Source organism: Siphateles boraxobius, unplaced genomic scaffold (genome assembly GCF_051911475.1).
Source record: "Siphateles boraxobius isolate OS27281-9 unplaced genomic scaffold, OSU_SipBor_1 77, whole genome shotgun sequence".
Classification (NCBI taxonomy): domain Eukaryota; kingdom Metazoa; phylum Chordata; class Actinopteri; order Cypriniformes; family Leuciscidae; genus Siphateles; species Siphateles boraxobius.
Window position 1 is genome coordinate 18,085,353 of NW_027509205.1, and position 19,648 is coordinate 18,105,000.

Genomic DNA, 19,648 nt, shown 5'->3' on the forward strand with positions numbered 1-19,648 from the left:
TAAATAAAGCCTGTACACTGCGTTTGCATCCAGCCTCCTTCCCGTGCTTCTACCACACCACATTACCAGCGTTACAAATATCAAGCATGTCCTGCAGTTTAGCAATAGTAGACTGCATTTTACAATACTCACTTATTTGGATGTTAAGTTTGGGCTTTTAGTGAGGAACGAAATCGCACCGCTGTGAAGGAAAGGAAGGGGCTGGACGGAATGCCACCACGGCATAATAACCGTATTATCTTGGTTATCTTGTTTTCATAATCGTTGCAATCCAAAATTGAAAAATCAATTACCATTAATCGCACAGTACTAGTTGCAAATATTTTGTATTTCAGTAGTCGGGACAAATCAGTAAAATTTCACGGTTCTTGGTAACCAATTTCGCTACCAGAGCAAAAACTATTGAATTAAGTACTTCAAAAAATGTTGTCCCGTTTTTTCTCATCCGTTGGAAATCCGTCAAAGTTTATTCAATTGCACATTTAAATACAGTTGTCAATCCAGACACTTTGCAGTGTACTTGGCAGCATAAACAACTAGGCTAATATTGTATTCATATTGTCAATAGGTAATAAACAGAAAGCAATGAATTCTGCACTCTTGCGAAAATATACTTTGTAACAAACCAAAATTGTAACCAACCACTTTGTTGGTTATAATAAAAGATTTGTGAGTGTGTGGCTCACGTGGAACAAAACAAAACTTAGTGTGTTTTCAGCTGTTTTAAGTGGATTCTGACCAACTTACTGACTAGCACCTCTGATTGGCCATTGCGTTCACGCTCAACAGATATGATTGCGATTGCTTTATCAGTGGCGCACGAGATGCGATGGAGTGTGTGTTGTAAATGGAATAAAACATTTGTTCACTTTAAGAAATTGTGCAATTAGTTAAATATAGGGTTTTGTGTGTGTGTGTGTGTGTGTGTGTGTGTGTGTGTGTGTGTGTGTGTGTGTGTGTGTGTGTGTGTGTGTGTGTGTGTGTGTGTGCATTGCTGTCCTTGAAATGTATATGAAATGGAAAAAAACAGCAACAATGGCAACAATATGGTGCCTTTTTTATTTAGATGAGGCTTGCTAAAGTATGCAGATGCATCAGCAATAAAGCACACTGCAGTTTGTTTTTAATTTGAAGTAGGGATGTAAATTGTATCATATACTGGGGGATGAAAAGCATCTGACAATAAAAAAGGAAGAGAACCTCCTGTCGTTTCCATCACATGCCTTCCTTTGATGTGGCAGGCTCTCTTCTCTCATAAACTCAGTGTATGCGCGCTCAGCACTAACGGCCTCCATATAAAGCTCATGGAGCAGAGCTGGGGCATTTGCTTGCTACCTGGGAGGGCTTCTGATTGCCCTGCCCAGACCAACAGGGACGAAAAACATCAAAGTTCATCATATTTAAACTGGCCCTCAACTCGTTTTTTAATAGACTTACACCATTAAATCTGGGTGTGGGATTTATGGTCGCAGGTCACACCTTCCGGAGCAGAACACTAGGTTTTCCCGGTTTATGGAAGTAAAAAATTTAACCTGTAGGGGTGTGACGTGACCTAAGCCATACTTATGTTTCTTAAAAAAAAAGATTGATTGAAAGATTAATCAAAAGCAAATATAAATATTAAAAAATATACAAGTGTGTAAAATAAATCTGAAACAATATAGCATTGAAACTTAAATGCAATAAAAGGGTCCTTTCATTTCCCAAAAAAAATGCACATATACATATGTGCTAATGTCTTACATATGCATTGGTAAAGGTCTCCACAGGGGTTAAAGGTCCCTGACCTTTTCCAAACAATTTTAGCTGTGCATTTTCAATGGAATGAGAGATCGTTCTCACAGCACTCTTGTAAAGCCGTATAGGAGGGTATTGTTCAAAAACAAATGGAAATCTAATATGCACTCTGAGCTTTTGAAAAATCTGAATGGGGACTTAAAGAAGGCTTACATATTTGAATCTTCACTGGAGGTTTGCAATGAAATATGCAGATTTACGACCAATGGTGGAACCTCCAGTAGTTGAACAGATGGGTTTTTTTTCTCTTTTACATTGATTCCTATTATGCAAATTTCTGTTGTAAATTATTTGGGGGACTATAAAACTTTTCTGATTCACAATGTATGAGGAATCAACAGATTTCTCACAGTCATGGAAAACCTGGAAATATCCGGATATCTGTGAAAGATTTCTAGCTACGCATTTGGCTGTAGTTTTCAGGGTATTTTCAGTTTGGGCATTGCTTTTTTAGATAAATAACTTATAAATAGTTAAATGTTGTTTTTAAATGTTTAAAAAGATCATTGTATGCATCAGCCACAATTATCAAACTTTTTTTTTTGTCTGATTTTCTCTTTATCTCTCTCCGCAGGAACTGTGAAGGTGAAAAGTAGTGGAATCCAGGTTGGAGATCTTATCATTGTTGAAAAGGTTGGTTTGCTAATTAGGTCGGTCATTGTTAGGAATCGAGATCTTTTGACAAATGGCATCTCATACCTCTCAATGCTTTAGCTGTTTACCTTCCCTTGAGATTAGGGCAATTCGACCCCCGAGTTGGGCAGTAAGTCATAACAAGCTTCATATGCATATGTAAAATGAAAATAGTTCTTCAGTGCTCCTTTTCAAAAGGTAATTTGATGTTTTCACCCGTGTAAAACACATTAGAGTTATTTGGTAAAAGATCCAACATAGAACATTCATATTGTGTGTATTTATTTATTAAACTAACCAGTGGATCAAAAAGCTCTATGATGTATTTAATGCTGAAAAGAGCTGTCAATCATTTCGAATGACTGAAGCATGTGACCCGAGGCCAGCGGTTGGTTATTAGTAATCCTGCCTAATTCCACTCTGGTATTTAGTGTTGCCTTTTGTTCAACTGTTGCCTTTTTTCCGTGCGGACTGAAGCCTATTGTAAGAAGCTGGTTTCCCCCTACAAAGTCTGAGAACATGAAATTTGAGACAGGTCCGCAGTCTCCAATTACCCACCAGGCCAATTTTCTTAAAAATGTTGATTTTACACAGAAAGACGACTCACACATGCTGCGCTCAATCTGGTTTTGTTAAAAAAAAAAAAAAAACATTTATTAGTGAAGTTAATGTGTGAATCTTATGAAAGATCACATTCTTAAACCAAGAAAAAACACATTATATAATTGTAATAGTATTTGCCTGCATTATGGCATTATTTTTCCCCACCAAATTCTCATTAATAACTCATAGCGTCTGGAGTTTTTTTTTTTGTAATTCATATTATTCTGATTAGGTTACTGTTCGAACTAAAGTAGCCTACATAAAAAATTACTTTAATGATAAATCTACATAAATTAAACGTAACCGTTTTTGCATTATGGCACTGAAAATGGGGGGGTGGGGGGTGGGGGGGGTGTTTGATTGTCATGAACAATGCAAAAAATATATTTTCTTCAATATATTGTATATAACAATAGAATAGAATATTTCTTTTTTTGATTTTTGGGGGTTTGAAGTACTTGAATTGTTCCGACTTGATAAATCAAATATGTCAGCAGCTTTCTGACGGTTTCTGGCAAGCGTTGTGTTTCACCAGAACCTTGCTGTAATATGTTTGATCTTCTAACCCTAATCTGCGTAAAATCCAATTGGGTTTAATATTTAGAGGTTGCATGTGGGTTATGGGATACATATAGTAAAAGCCTAATTGATTAAAAGCGTAGCCCGCGTATAAGATACCGGTGTCACGTCCGATGTTTTGAAACATCTGCCGAGTTTAATAGCGTTGCGAATTCATCTTCTAATAACTACAAACAGAGCTGGGAGTGAAGCGAGGGTCAGGCCGAGTGGAACTGGCGGTCAGGGCTGCCACAGTGGCACCACTCAATGATTTGCTGCGGGCCGTACTGGTAATTGAGTAGATTAAAGCCAAACAGAACTTGTACAACTAAACCAAGGTGACTGCTGCTGACGACATACTTGAGTTTGGCTCTTTACTTTTTATCTTTTACCTTGTTTTTCTCTTTCTCTTCCTCCCCCCAATCCCTATCTCTCCCTCCAAACTCTTTATAGAATCAGCGTGTTCCTGCTGACATGATCTTCCTAAGGACCTCTGAAAGAAATGGTAAACATCTGTCGGTCATTCATCCAGACTTCCCAAACAAAAGCGCAGGGGAAATGACATGGCCGCGAGGGCAACTACATGTAGATGGAGGGATTAGCCTAAACTTCGGACATTTAATGAGCTATGCTGAAATTGCCCAGAAAGATGGCATGCATTGCGATTTTTGAAATTCTCTTTAACACACTGACTGCTTTCGATTAGGGTGACCAGATGTCTCTGTTTCCCGTGGCATGTACGTGCTTGTCTAAAAAAAAAACACATATCAGTGCATACTTGTGTACATTTTAATTTGATCTTTGTTTTTAGTTTTTGAAAAAAGTATAAGAAACTCCTTGAACAAAAGACAATTATAAAAAGTCACAAACAAACTGAACAGAACATTTTATATATTACATTGGTCACACTTTAGTTAAGAATTTCACACCAATTCTCACTATTTACTACGACTTGTGCCTCAATAAACTCCTAATTACTGCTTATTAATAGTTAATAAGGTAGTTGTTTAGTTTAGGTATTGGGTAGAATTAAGGTTTGTAGAATAAGGTCATGCAGAATAAGGCATTAATATGTGCTTTATAAGTACTAATAAACAGCCAATATCCTAGTAATATGCATGCTAATAAGCAACTAGTTAAAAGTGAGAATTGGAAAGTGTTACCATTACATTTTATATTTATATAGTAAAAAAGACACCATAGTTATTACTTATCAGTTTCTCATTCATTTATTCCATTAAATCCATTTAGATAATACACATTATCAATTTAGTTTGACATTATTGTCGATTTCATAAGTTTGCTGTTGACTAAATATAATTTAGAGTAGCATGAGAGCATGATATTCCATACTTCATCACTGTACTACATTCATCTTGATCACAAAACTGCTAGCTTTGTCTCTATTATTTAATTCATTTCACATTGATATATTGAGTTTGAAACGAGAAATGTCCCTGGTTGTCATTACGGAAATCTGATCACCTTACTGTTGATCCTGTGTTTGGACTGATGCTATCTTGATTGACATTCATTTTGTCTTTCAAATTTCAAGGCAGCCATGAGGAAAATCAAGGCATGCAAAGTAGCTCAGAAAACTGAAGAAATTGACACGGCAAACAAATTTAAAGTGCCATCACGAGTGAAAAAAGACAATGTTTCCTCTCTATAAGAAAATGGAGTAAAGTATTAAGATTTAGTCATATTTTAGATGGTTGTTTGCTAAATGGTGTTACATTGTTTATGATACAAGTTTTTAGTCAACATTTTTTTAGGAATTTTTTAGGAATCACTGGTTGTGCTGGAATTCCGCCTGGCTGAGATTTCCTTGTTTCAGGGGGTGGAAGTTGCCAGTAGTAGTTGATGTGTTATTTTTACGGGAAGGGAAGCATTGTTATCTGCCCCGCAGATGGACACCATTAGGCAATTATTAAGAGTACAGGGTTGAATGGCAGAGCGACATGTCTTTAAATGAGTGGGGGTGGGTGGCATGTCCTAATAGCAGTACTAGCTTTAGGCTTACTGGAGTGGTTTGTCTGACTAGCAGTTTAGTTTCGGCGGCGAACACATTTCATTAAAGGTGTATGATCTTAGGCACTGCATGCGGTGTGTATTAAATACGTTTTTCAGTAAAACAGAGTTAAAAATGTTACATCACACTGCCCTTGGGAGTTCACCAGTAAGACATTACAATGCATTCTTCTGTTTTAAAACGTGTCCAGGAATAATTAGGAATATTATACCAAAAACTGACTTTTCGTCAATCCTAAAAGATTTGATGTATATTTAGACTGATTTTTTTGTCCTAAAGGCTCCTGTTTTCTGAGGACTGATCAGTTGGATGGAGAGACCGATTGGAAACTACGCCTCCCTGTGGCCTGTACTCAGAGACTCCCCACTGCTGCTGTGAGTCAATCACCCATGGTTCATTTGTTTCAGATAAAAATTACACACTTTTTTTGCTGGGAAAAGTATGTTAGCCCTTTACCTGGAATGAGTTCATCATACAATTTGATGGGGGGCCTGTTGCATAAACTGCTTAGACTAAATAATTTTTAAATAATACATTTTTCTTGCAAAAGGTAACTATATTATCGCCCAGCTCTTTATATAATGTTGGATATATAAGTATGTCCAACTTTTTTCCGCTTACATACTGTAGAATATACTCATGCAAAGCAATATATAGCAAATCTCATCTGCCTGTGTTTTTGCAAAATTTATATTATTCCACGTATCCAATCTGCTAAATGCAACTATAAAGCATGAAGATATTCAGATATTATAATTTTTACATGGTTTTCTGTAAAGTTGCTTTGCAACTGTGTGTTTTGTGAAAAGTGCAAATAAATTTGACTTAATTCATTTTGAATGCTATTTGATGTTGTCATGAACCATTTCTTTAAGCCTCTTTATATGTTCCCTCAGGATCTACTGCAGATCAGGTCATTTGTTTATGCAGAAGAACCGAACATTGACATCCATAACTTCATCGGTACCTTCACTAGAGTGAGTACATGTCATTGCTCGAGTATAGCGGCGTCAGAGGAGTTGCATTTTTTCAGACCTGGCAAAACCCACATTGCTTGACAAGCTTTTATGTGTTTTACATCTGACAGGAAGATGGAGATCCTCCAGTCAATGAAAGTCTGAGCATTGAAAACACTCTTTGGGCGAGCACTGTCATTGCTTCCGGTAATCGACAGAAAATCATTTCTAAATTGTGTACTAGTATATCAAATAGGGGCGTGCGATATGTACCGTTTACAATTATATCGTAATTATTGTTTTAATTATATGTCACTCACTTTGCAAAAAACAAACTATAAAATAATTATACATTTTGAATTGCATTTTAGACACATTTGAGTGTTTTCTGCTTTTGCTTTATTTTCAACAAAATATAATTAAAAATTTTGTCAAATTTGTGATTTCAATAACTATGTTTCCATCCAAAGTTACGAATTTAACTTACGAGTAAAATTGGAATTTGCAAACATTTGCAAATAAAGCATCCTTTCCATGTGTTCAAGAGAACAAAATCACCATTTCCATTTTTATTACAGACATTTTGCTCTAATCACATTTTTTCCTTCATTATAAATAACTTGTGTGTGTGTGCGTGTGCGATGACCCCAAATTTGCATAAAAATAGGTGGATGGAAACTGTTCTTGGTGACCAAATTAATCAGCTGTTTGAAAGAATCATTTGAATGAATGACTCACTGTCAATGCTGTGAACTAACCACCTCAAAGAATGAAGAATATGAAGCCTTGGGAGTCTAATTATCATTATCGACAAAATATCGAGAACATTCTTTTCTGTCAATATCGCACACCCCTAATCTCAAAGTGGCTTAATGATTCTCAGCCATCTTATAATGTGCAAACTGGCACCATTCCTTCTTTAAAGCTGAGAAAAGCTTGTTGGATAATCCTCAAATGTTTTGTACTCTAATCCAAGGTACAGTTGTTGGGGTGGTGATTTACACCGGTAAAGAGCTGCGGAGTGTGATGAACACCTCCAACCCAAGACATAAGGTAAAATTAGCAGTACCATAATGTCAACAAAATCTTAGAAATGTGTGTTGTCACACTCATTCTGTATGTGATGTGCTGTTGCAGATTGGCCTGTTTGACCTGGAAGTGAACTGTCTGACGAAGATCCTGTTTGGTGCTCTGGTGGTGGTGTCACTGGTCATGGTGGCTCTGCAGCACTTCGCTGGTCGCTGGTATCTCCAGATCTTCCGCTTCCTTCTGCTCTTCTCCAACATCGTCCCTATCAGGTAAAAGTTTATTCTCCTTCTCTGTGAAATCTAAAGCCGTTTCGTTCAGTTTGACTCACAAGTTCGGACAATTTGAAGGTTTTGTAAGTGCATTTAGATGTGTTTGTAATCAGATTGTGGTTTGATTTCTCACATACTAAATGTCTTGTAATGCTTGATATTATGATTATTAAATGGTATCAACCAGAAAATTGAATGCATATTGGCATCATATCTATGCATTGGCCTTTCAACAGTCCTAATATTGGTGACACACGTTTGAATCTAGTTTCCTGATCCCATCCCTCCATAATGTCCTGTTCTCTCTCCTAAAAGTGGCAAAAGGCCACTCATTAAAAGTACTTATTTTGCTTTATTTCCAGTTTGCATGTGAATTTAGACATGGGCAAAATGGTGTTCAGTTGGATGATTAAGAAGGACTCTAAAATCCCTGGGACTGTGGTTCGAGCCAGCACCATACCAGAGCAGCTGGGCCGGATCTCTTATCTGCTCACAGACAAGACTGGTATGATTTCCTTTTCTGCTTGTCAAAGCCTTGCAGTGACCTGAGACATATTACAAAGCTTGAATGTCATATATGTAATTACAGAGCTTTAAAGTTGGCATGAAACAGAAGTTGCGATAATCTTTTCTTCCATATTGTTACGTATATCAGAGAGAAAACACTACTTGAACAAGAAAAAGGGTGTGACTTGATTTTGTCCATGGGGAGTTGATTGTAATGTTGTGGTTTTCTATTGGTGGATCCCATGTGTGTGTCAGGTTGTTCCGTCCTGGTGCCAGTAAACACTCATCAGAGAAGAGAAGAGATGTTGCTGCAAGAGGGAGGGGAAGTTATTTTAATGGCATGTGAATTTAAAAAAGATTATTGTGCGTGCGTAGATATATAATTTATAATAAATACTGAAATAATCCATAAAAAAAACAAGAAATGTCAATTTTGATTTTATGATGACTTTAATTGAACTGTAAAAATATATGTAAAATCTGCATTTTTTTTGACAAAGTGACAAAAGTTGACATTAAAAATGCATTTTAATGCATTTGCCTTTCATTGTGTGATGCACACTACCGTTCAAAAGTTTGGGGTCGGTAAGTGAAACAACAGAGAAGAAATTAATACTTTTATTCAGCAAGGATGCATCAAATTGAAAAAATTTTGTTTCCACAAAAATATTAAGTCGAATAACTGTTTTCAACATTTGTAATAATAAATGTTTATTGAGCATCAAATGAGCATATTAGAATGATCTCTGAAGGATCATGTGACACTGAAGACTGGAGCAATGATGCTGAAAATTCAGCTTTGCATCACAGGAATAAATTACATTTTTAAAAATATTCAAATCGAAAACATTTATTTTATATTGTAATAATTCTTCACAATAAAGTCGTTTTTACTGCATTTTTAATAAATAAATGCAGCCTTAGCCAAGAGACTGCATACATTTTTATTTTTTAATAAAAAAATCATCTTATTGACTCCAAACTTTTGAACTGTAGTGTATTTCAGAGTAAAGCAGAATATATTGTAGGAAATAATGTAGGGTGAGATATTGGTTGGGTTGCGTAGCGGTATCTTTATATAAGGGCAAGTTAATTGTAAGAATGAACATTTTTATGTGACTCAGGAGAAAAGGAAAAAGGAAGTTGTGAGTTTGACGGTTAAATTTATGTTCCTTAATGCAAAGGGCTTTTCTGAATGAACCAAAGCAGAAATGAGACCATTATGCTGGTGTCTGAGAGTTGATAGTGCTGAAGTGTTTCCCTCAGTAGCTCACAGGTATCTGAGGCTCTTGCCATGGGGCTTAAACCTGTGTGCTGAGAGCGCAGACATGCCACTTATTACAGCCACAAATCAGAGATGACCTGACGGCTCTCATCCTCACACACTTACCACACAGAGTCAGTGAGCTCTACCCTTCAAATTTATGCTTTTGACCGCCTGTAAAATGATGGCCTCTTTCCCACACGGACACTGATGTAGCTTGACTGATCCAGTGAATAAAGGGGGTCAGAGGTCATTGTAATGTAAGGGGTAGACCAGCAACGCCTGACTGAAATACTACCGCGTGGCTCTGTTAAAGAGTGGCCAACGCAAGGTGTCAGGAAACGAACCTGAGGCTCTTTGTCATTAACAAGCCATTAGTGTTAATATTGTGTAGTTTGAGGTTTTTGGCTACAGGAAGTGCATGTCGATCAGGGAAGGTTGTTAGAGATTGACATTTCCTTTTACAGATTTGTCTCTGTAATCATTTATGTTTGAAATTGAAACTAGTTTACTGCATACTGTACAGTATGTACTGTATACCATCTGCTATTTAAAAAAACAGTATATAGTATATATTTTACTGCTGAAATGAGTTGTGGTCTGTTGTTGGTAAAAGTTTTGGGCTGGTAACCGATATCATAGATTAACGTATTACTGTAATATGTATTGTAAGAAAGAAATAATAATACTCTATGATTGACAAGACTGTGAAGCTGTTTCATACTGCTCTCTCTGGGTCAGCGGCAGTGAGAAGACGGATCTGAATGTTCACTGTGATCCTACTTGTCAAAGGTTTAATAGACAGAGCTGAATTGTCATTTTTGAAAGACGTGGGTGTTTGAAACGAGATCGCGATCTTTTCATTGTGCAGCTCCACTATTTAGCTTTATGACAGTTTTTTTGTTTCAGTACATCAGGTCAACTAGTTGAAATAATAACTTTGTTTTATTCCAGTAAATGTTAATTTTATTGGGTTTTTTTATGTTTTAGTTTTATGTATAACCCCGTTGTGACCTTGATCTAGACATTTGATCTCATTTTATTTGATAAGGGTGTACCAGTAAATGCATTTTAGTTTGTTTGATTTTGTGCTTTTTTTTTTAAATTTTAGATTTTTTAGCTTTAATTTTATTTATTTCAGTTTTAGTTTCAGTAATTTTAGTACTTCATTGTAATATTTATATTATTTCAGCTTTATTTCAATGAACAAAGAACATTTTTAATCATTTTAGTATTGAAAGCTACTAAAACATCTGCTAAAATGAATATACTTATAATTATATAAGCAGATCTGTTTATTTAGGCAGGATGGGTCGCCCTCCTCTAATGTTAATGGTTTTCACAGGGACTCTCACTCAGAACGAGATGGTGTTCAGACGACTCCATCTTGGAACTGTGGCGTACGGGATGGACTCCATGGATGAAGTGCAGAGTCACGTGTTCAGCGCTTACACTCAGGTATTCCCAGGATTCCCTGCATGGCAAAATGAGCATGCTTGCTTGCGCACAAATTCACATACACCCACTTTTTTCAAACAATAAATGTAAAATTCTGCTGTAGATATTCAGCTATACTGTTCAAAGTATAGCTCATGTCCAGAGCATAATTTATGTTCTACTAAGTTTTTGCAATAATGTCTGATTTATCATAAATTTATTATGTTTTGGTTATGTCTATCAACTTCTAAAAGTTGAACTTCTAAAAACTTCTAAAAGAAAATAATAATTTTTAATAATGATTAAAAATGTCGATCTGAGAAATCTAATGAAAATAATTGATTTTAATCTTAAATTTAATCCCATAATAACTATTATGTGGCCTGGTCATGGGTTCGGTTACCAGGGAATGCATGAACTAATAAAATGTGTACCTTAAATGCAATGTCAGTTGCTTTGGATAAAAATGTCTGGCAAATGTATATATGTAAATGTGTTGTATTGACATAGAATTACTTGTGATAAATAATTTTGGTCGTAGCACCCACTTACAATATGCAGATTTGGATGCAGCCTGTCACTGTATAACTGGCATGTTTAGAAAAGCCGATCACAAAGCACTATTGTTTAACTTTTGTCCAGAGAACAGAGCAAAGTCCTTGTAAAGTGAGTCCCTTTCACCTCTTACTGATATGTTTAGTCCGTTTGACACCAGAGGTCATTGAGGCAGGAAACCAGGGTCCTAAGTACTCCGGCCTCTCAATAGCTTATATAGGAACTTACAAACTCTGTCATTAGCGCTCCTAAATGTGCGGTCTATAAATAGTAGCTCAGTGCTAAAGGTAATAAGGTTCATATATGTAACACATCTGGGAGCATTTATGAGTCCTTTTTCAGGATATTAGCAAGGGTCGGTTTATTAGCAATCAGACGTGGACATTTTTATCATTATGTCAAGCCAAAGTGCTAATTTTTGCTTTAAATCTGGTCATAGAGAATCAAAATAAGGAGAATGCCTCTTTATGTGTGCGCTACATAACTGTCTTTACACTATAAACAATTTTTAACTATGAAGAAATTAATAACTTTTTACAAATGTGTTTGAGACGTCTCATTTTGAAAAATTCAGCATCACATACTTTCTTTGTGGAGAAAGCAATCCCAGAATGCATTGTGACAAGCTCGGAGGAAAGAAATGACCCCAATGGATCTAGATATATTTAGATTATTTACTTAAATTTCATTCAGTAACTAAAAGTATTAATAAAAATAGTTTACTGTACTTAGATTTTGTAATGTTTTTGAAAGAAGTATAATACAGTTACAACAGTAATATTGTGAAATATTATTATCATTTAAAATAACTGGTTTCTGTTGTAGTAGATTTTAATTTATTTCCAGAATGAAGTTCAAAAGAACAGCATTTATTTGAAATAGAAAACTTTTGTAACATTATAAATGTCTTTGCTGTCAATTTTGATCAATTTTAGTGCATCCTTGTTAGTGCATCCTTGCAGAATTTTTTTTTTTTTACTTTTTTTTATATAAATCTAATGACCCCAAACGTTTAAATGGTAGTTTAATTACAAAATCACTTAATTCACCTTTTAGAATTATTTCAGCCAACAAGCTATACATTTAAAGGGTTAGTTCCCCGAAAATGAAAATTCTGTCATAATTTACTCACCCTCATGTCTGTCCAAATCCATAAGGCTTTCGTTCATCTTCGGGAACACAAATGAAGATCTTTTTTAATGAAAATTTTAGAGATTTCTGTCCCTCCATTGACGGCTATGCATCTGACACTTTCAAAGCCAAGAAAGGTAGTAAAGACATTGTTAAAGTAATCCATGTGACTCCAGTGGTTTAGCATACATTTTATGAAGTGAAACGAAAGCTTTGCGCAAAAAAACATAATTTACCACTTTATTGACAGAATTTAAATTTTTGGGTGAACTAACCTTTTAACTTTTTACGTTAATCAAATCAGTTATGATCACCACTTTATTGTCATTTTAGATTGAACAAAGTAAACAATCGTGTTAAATCTGATGTCCACAGCCCCCTCATGACCTCCAGGCCTCTCGTGCACCGGGCGCCACCAAAGTGAGGAAGACCATCAGCAGTCGAGTCCACGAAGCAGTGAAGGCCATCGCACTGGTGCACAATGTGACACCGGTATACGAATCCAACGGTGTGACGGATCAAGCGGAAGCTGAACAGCACTATGAAGACACATGCAGGGTTTACCAGGCCTCCAGTCCAGACGAGGTACTGCAGTCTTATTCATGATGCTGAAATAACCCTTATATAAAATAACCCGTAAAACTTTACAGGAAGGTTTTATTAGTTAGCATTAGTTAACTACTTTAGTTAACATGAACTAAGAATGGACAATACTTCTGAAGTATTTATTCATCTTAGTTCATTTTAATTCCAACATTTACTAATACATTATTGGAATCAAAAGTTTTACTTGTTAAGATTAGTTAATGCACTGTGAACTAACATGAACAAACATGAACAACTGTATTTTTATTAATTAACATTAACAAAGATGAATAAATACTCAAATAAATGTATTGCTCATTATTATTTAATGTTAGTTAATACATTAATGTTAGCAAATGAAACCTTATATGAAACTATATACAATATATTTAAATAGATTACAAATCATATATTAAAAAAATAGGATTCATAAAACATGAGCATTTAAATAACATAACATGACCATTTGAACTATTTCAAAACTTTTTAAAAAACTGAACAATTTTTATATATATATATATATATATATATATATATATATACACACACACACATATATATATACACAGTATCTCACGAAAGTGAGTACACCCCTCACATTAAACATTTCAGCAAACATTTCAGTATATCTTCTTAAGGGACAATACTACAGAAAAGAAACTTGGATATTTTTTAGAGTAGTCAATGTGCAGCTTGTATAGCAGTATATATTTACTGCCCTCTGAAAATAACTCAACATACAGCATTATTGTCAAAATGTTCAACATTGCACCTCATGGCAAAGAACTCTCTAAGGATTTGGGAATTAGAATTGTTGTTCTCCACAAAGATGGCCTAGGCTATAAGAAGATTGGTAACACCCTGAAACTGAGTTACTGTACAGTGGCCAGGGTCATACAGAGGTTTTCCAAGACTGGTTCTCTCTCACTCGTAACAGGCCTCGCACGGGTCAATCAAAGAAGTCGAGTCCTCGTACTGTGCGTCAGGTGCAGAAGCTGGCTTCAAAAAACAGACGCATGACATGAGTGCTGCCAGCATTGCTTTAGAGGATGCAGAAGCGGACTGCAGCTTGTCAGTGCTCAGACCATACGCCGCACACTGCAACAAGTCGGTTTGCATGGACGTCGTCCCAGGAAGCCTCTTCTGAAGCTGGCTCTTGAGAAAGCCTGCAAACAGTTTACTGAAAGCAACCTCTCCAAGAGCATGAATTACTGGAACCATGTCCTGTGGCCTGATGAGACTAAGAGGAGCTTGTTTGGCTCAGATGATGTCCAGCATGTGTGGCGATGCCCTGGTGAGGAGTGCCAAGAACATTGTGTCTTGCCTACGGTCGAGCATGATGCGTTCCCTTCAGAAACTGGGCCGAACGGCATGATAATGACCCCAAACACATCGCCAAGATGACAACTGCCTTGCTGAGGAAGCTGAAGGTGATGGAGTGGCCAAGTACATCTCCAGACCTAAACCCTATTGAGCACCTGTGGTGATCCTCAAGCTGAAGGTAGAGAAGAACCATGTGTCTAACATCCAGCGGCTCCATGATGCCATAATAGAGGAGTGGAAGAGGGTCCCAGCAACAACCTGTGCAGCTCTGGTGAACTCCATGCCTAGGAGGACTAAGGCAGTGCTAGATAACAACGGTGCTCACACAAAATATTGACACTTTGGACACAGTTTTGACATGTTCACTTATGGTGTACTCATTTTTGTTGCCAGCTATTTTGACAATAATGCTGTATGTTGAGTTATTTTCAGAGGACAGTAAATATATACTGCTATACAAGCTGCACAATGACTACTCTAAAATATATCCGTTTAACTTCTATAGTATTGTCCCTTGAGAAGATATACTAAAATGTTTGCTGAAATGTGAGGGGTGTACTCACTTTTATGAGATAGATACCGTGTGTGTGTGTATATATATATATATATATATATATATATATATATATATATATATTACACACACACACACACATGTGTGTATATATATATATACACATACATACATACAGTATATACATGCATACATACACACATACATACGTACACACACACACGTATATAAAATTCAAGGGGGGGGGGGGGGGGGGGGGGGTTGTGAGTCTACACACATTTAATCCTCCCCTTTACAGGTATTAGATGATTCACAAATGATGATTCGAGCCTTTGGCATATTATTCACTTCTGCAGCCGATCACTTCTGCAGATGTGCTGTCTCATATTCGATTATTTCTGGGCACCAAAACCAAATCTTTTGGGCCAGGAGCGAGTGATGCATGCAGTGATCAATCGACTCATGCTGTGGTTACGTGGGCACCAAACGCATCATTACTGGTTTGGTTTTCACCACTGCATGCCAGCACACTGACTGTATGTGCTTTCAGGGATACACTGACTAACTGCATTGATGTTCTGAAGCCGAAGCCCAGACGTTTGTCGGAAAGACACGACACAACGATCTGGTGTTATTTTAGAGATGATTGTTGCTTCTTTAGCCATGTTTTTTTTTGCCCTGATATTAAAGGAAATCTAATTAATACGTTCATACACCACCAAATTTTTAGAATTTCGATATTTCTATTGATGTTAGATTCATATCTTTGTGAAGATATAAAAAAATATACAGTCTTTCACGTGCGCACAGGAAAGTTATTTTTATTTTTGCAAAGCTCCCTTTTGGGGCTCCCCAGAATACACATCCTAACCATTATTACATTTTTTTGAGAGTCTGAACTAACCTGTGATTAAAAAGATAAAATTATCTGAAACTTTTTTAAAGGACCTTCACAAGGGGCTACTGTTTTCTCTGTGATGTCATTTCCTGTTCTATAATTTTCTTGTAATGTGCCAATAACATTCCTGCATTGTTGGCTACCACACTGTCTTTCATTTGGTAAATTAAAGTTTTTAAATTATTAATGTTTAAAAAAAAAAGTTTTTACCTAAATATTTCTTTCTTGTGTTTTTAATTCAGAAATTGAAAACGTTCATCATAGAAACATTTTTTACTTAAAATGTTTTTTATTTTTATTTCAGAAATTGAAAACATGCATCATAGAAGGGAAAATAAATATGCTTTTAAAAAAATAAATAATAATTAATATTTAAAATAAAATATAATTTTTAAAGAAAAAATTACGACCTAAATATATTTTACTTAAAAGTTTAAAAGTTGTTTTTTATTTTAATTCAGAAGTTGAAAACATTTTTCATAGAAGAAAAAACGTTTTTAAATTATTAATATTTTAAAACAAAAATATTTTTTACTTTTAATTCTTTTTTAACACACAAATAATTGAAATAAACAATTTATTCTCAAAATGCTTCAAAGTGGCATCCCTTATTGTTCTGTGCATATCTTTTATACGCCTCATTTGTTGGTTTGTAACAGCGAGGGCAGATTTTCGGCAGCAGTCCCCCATCTGGATACTGTGAGATATGTTATTAGCAGCTAGTCAGGGAGGGCATAAGAAATCGGGTTTTTTGATCTCTCTGTAACCCTTGGTCTGGAAGTTATTGGGCAATAACTTCTGCCTCCCAGAAATACCCCCCTTCAGCATCACACTAATGGATGGCATCTGGTTTGCCTTTATCTTCACGTTCCCTGAAGAGAACATGCTTATAATTGGTGGCTCATTGCATACTTGCATTTTCTGCGCCACACGTCCAAAAACAGTTGCAGGAAACCGAGTCGAGATGTTAAACGAAATGGTTCTGTGTTTGATTTTGAGTTCGGTTTTGTTTAAGAAGACCGCATATGGCACGTTTAAGTAATTTGCTTACAGTGTAGACAAGAAGCCCGACTTCCTGTTTGTTTATGAAACTCAGCAGTTTGCAAATGTGGAAATATTGAATAAATTCTGTTTTCTGTTTTGATCTGTTTCTGTCATGCACTAGGTGTCTCTGGTACAGTGGACGGAGAGTGTGGGACTGACGCTGGTTGGCAGAGATCAGTCTTCTATGCAGCTGAGGACACCTAGTGGACAGATTCTCAACTTCACCATCCTGCAGATTTTCCCCTTTACCTACGAGAGCAAACGCATGGGCATTATAGTGCGAGTGAGTGGTGCATGCAGCAGTTTTCCATCATCTTGAAAACGAAACATGGGTGTCTGTAAACTCCTATGTTTTTTTAATCTATTAATGTTAAGTTCTACATATACTAATGCATTTTTTAAACTTTAAGCATCAAGCTAATTGGCATTAGTTAATGCATTATGAACAAACATAAGTTAACAACATACAATATTAAATATATAAATTAATTAAAAAATAAAATAAGATTTTATATTATAAATGATTTTAAAATATGAATTTAAATTAAACATTTGAATACAATTAATTATACATTAAATGTATGAATTAATTTGAAAATAAACTAATGATAAATTAACCTGGATGTATAAAGTCTGTAAAAACGATTGTTCACTGAGTGCGTTTACATGCACCCTCATAATGCGATTATAATGGGATTTTGGCATTATTGCCTTTAAACTTTACCTCATGTAAACACAACACTTCGATCAAACTAATGTGATTAAACTCATAATCGAAGTAACCATAATAGCATTAAACTGTGGTGTACACAGATTTTAATCACAATAAACAGGCATGTAACGCCTTAATCGCATTATTACCACTCTGACCAAAGTGTGCATGTGCTCGGACGTACATTGTGTGTTGTTCACACAACTTTATGATTCATGAATGAACTCTTTGACATTACTCTGAAGTTTTCCTTCTACTCCGAATCGCTAAAATCTCTGCTACTTATCTTAGTGCCTGGCAACTATTCATTTGAAAACCCAAGTATCTTTTGCACTGGCAAGAACCACTCACGTTTGCTCCAGAGAACGTGAAAATCTAGTTTGTACTCTACCCTTTTAAACAATGTGATAATTGAAGATCAGCCCCAAAATTATATGACTAGACTGGCTGTTATCTGAGAAAGTTGTGACCCTGCCCTGGGCTTGATGACTAACTCTCCCCGAACAAACTCTCAGCTATTGTTGTTGGCCTGGACTGAAGCCTGTATCGGTGTTTCAGGAAATCAGCAACTGAACCTGGTTTCCTCTGCAGAATCCTTTAAAACACCTTCAAGGACGATCAAGGAAAGCCTAAATTAATCTCCCATAATCCTTGGAAAAAACAGCACAGACTGTCTCTCTTACCTGTGAACTTTTCCTGTTTCGTTTGGCACATTGAGTGTCATTGATCCGGATTTCTAGTGTTGCCATATTCTTCAGTTCCCTCTCTAATACATAAATGACAAATGATTTATTAACAAAACACATTCTGCTCATGTTTGTTAGGATGAATCCACCGGAGAGATCACGTTTTACATGAAGGGTGCTGATGTGGTGATGGCTGGTGTTGTTCAGTACAACGACTGGCTGGAGGAGGAGGTCATTTCACTTTTTTCAAACAGTTAAACAAATACAAAATGATATTTACGTATTCTTATGCCAAGAAGCTTCATGACTTGTTTTCCTCCTTCTTTATCAGTGCGGGAATATGGCCAGGGAAGGCTTGAGGGTGCTAGTGGTGGCCAAAAAATCTCTAACAGAAGAACAATACCAAGATTTTGAGGTGAGTTTCCAACGCTTAGTCATCAGAAAGTCCGATATGGAATAAAATGTCCTGGTGAATAATTAGTATTTTGTTTATGATCAAGAAAAATAGATGTAGACGTATCTTCTGTTCATCAAGGCTGCCGTTATTTGATTAAAAAAAAAATACAGTAAAAACAGTAATATTGTGAAATATGATTATCATTTAAAATAACTGTTTTTATGTGAAAATATTGTAAAATGTAATTTATTCCTGTGATCAAAGCTGAATTTTCAGCATCATTACTCCAGTCTTCAGTGTCACATGATCCTTCAGAAATCATTCTAATATGATAATTTGATGCTCAAGAAACACATCTGATTATTGTCAATGTTGAAAACAGTTGTGCTGCCTAAATTATTTGTGGAAACCGTTATACATTTTTATAAATTTTCGGATGAATAGAAACTTCAAAAGAACAGCATTTATTTGAAATATATATATTTTTAAATACTTTATATGTAGTAGTAATAATAATAATATGTAAGATAACTATAATAAAAATAATTAATAATTAAATTATTATAAAATAATTATATTTTATAATTTTTTTTAATTCAAGTATTTAAAAAAGAAAAGAAGATTATATAGGCAAATTTACTCTGGGCAGTTGATCTGATTTACACGTCACCAAGTTGTGTGCGCCCGTCTTTCACAGAGTGTTTCAGCCATCAGGAGG

General features: G+C 35.7%; 1 protein-coding gene across 1 annotated transcript in view; it reads left to right on the top strand.

Moving 5' to 3' along the window:
- The window catches only part of atp9a (ATPase phospholipid transporting 9A), a 50,111-nt gene that overhangs the window by 7,651 nt on the left and 22,812 nt on the right, over window positions 1-19,648 (top strand). Inside the window, exons 5-17 of the mRNA XM_077218633.1 lie at window positions 2,372-2,430; window positions 4,045-4,096; window positions 5,903-5,997; window positions 6,520-6,600; window positions 6,711-6,786; window positions 7,556-7,632; window positions 7,717-7,877; window positions 8,240-8,382; window positions 10,994-11,106; window positions 13,147-13,356; window positions 17,257-17,418; window positions 18,672-18,764; window positions 18,865-18,948. Coding sequence (XP_077074748.1) covers window positions 2,372-2,430; window positions 4,045-4,096; window positions 5,903-5,997; window positions 6,520-6,600; window positions 6,711-6,786; window positions 7,556-7,632; window positions 7,717-7,877; window positions 8,240-8,382; window positions 10,994-11,106; window positions 13,147-13,356; window positions 17,257-17,418; window positions 18,672-18,764; window positions 18,865-18,948 — 1,406 coding nt within the window. The remainder of the gene's footprint in view (window positions 1-2,371; window positions 2,431-4,044; window positions 4,097-5,902; window positions 5,998-6,519; window positions 6,601-6,710; window positions 6,787-7,555; window positions 7,633-7,716; window positions 7,878-8,239; window positions 8,383-10,993; window positions 11,107-13,146; window positions 13,357-17,256; window positions 17,419-18,671; window positions 18,765-18,864; window positions 18,949-19,648) is intronic.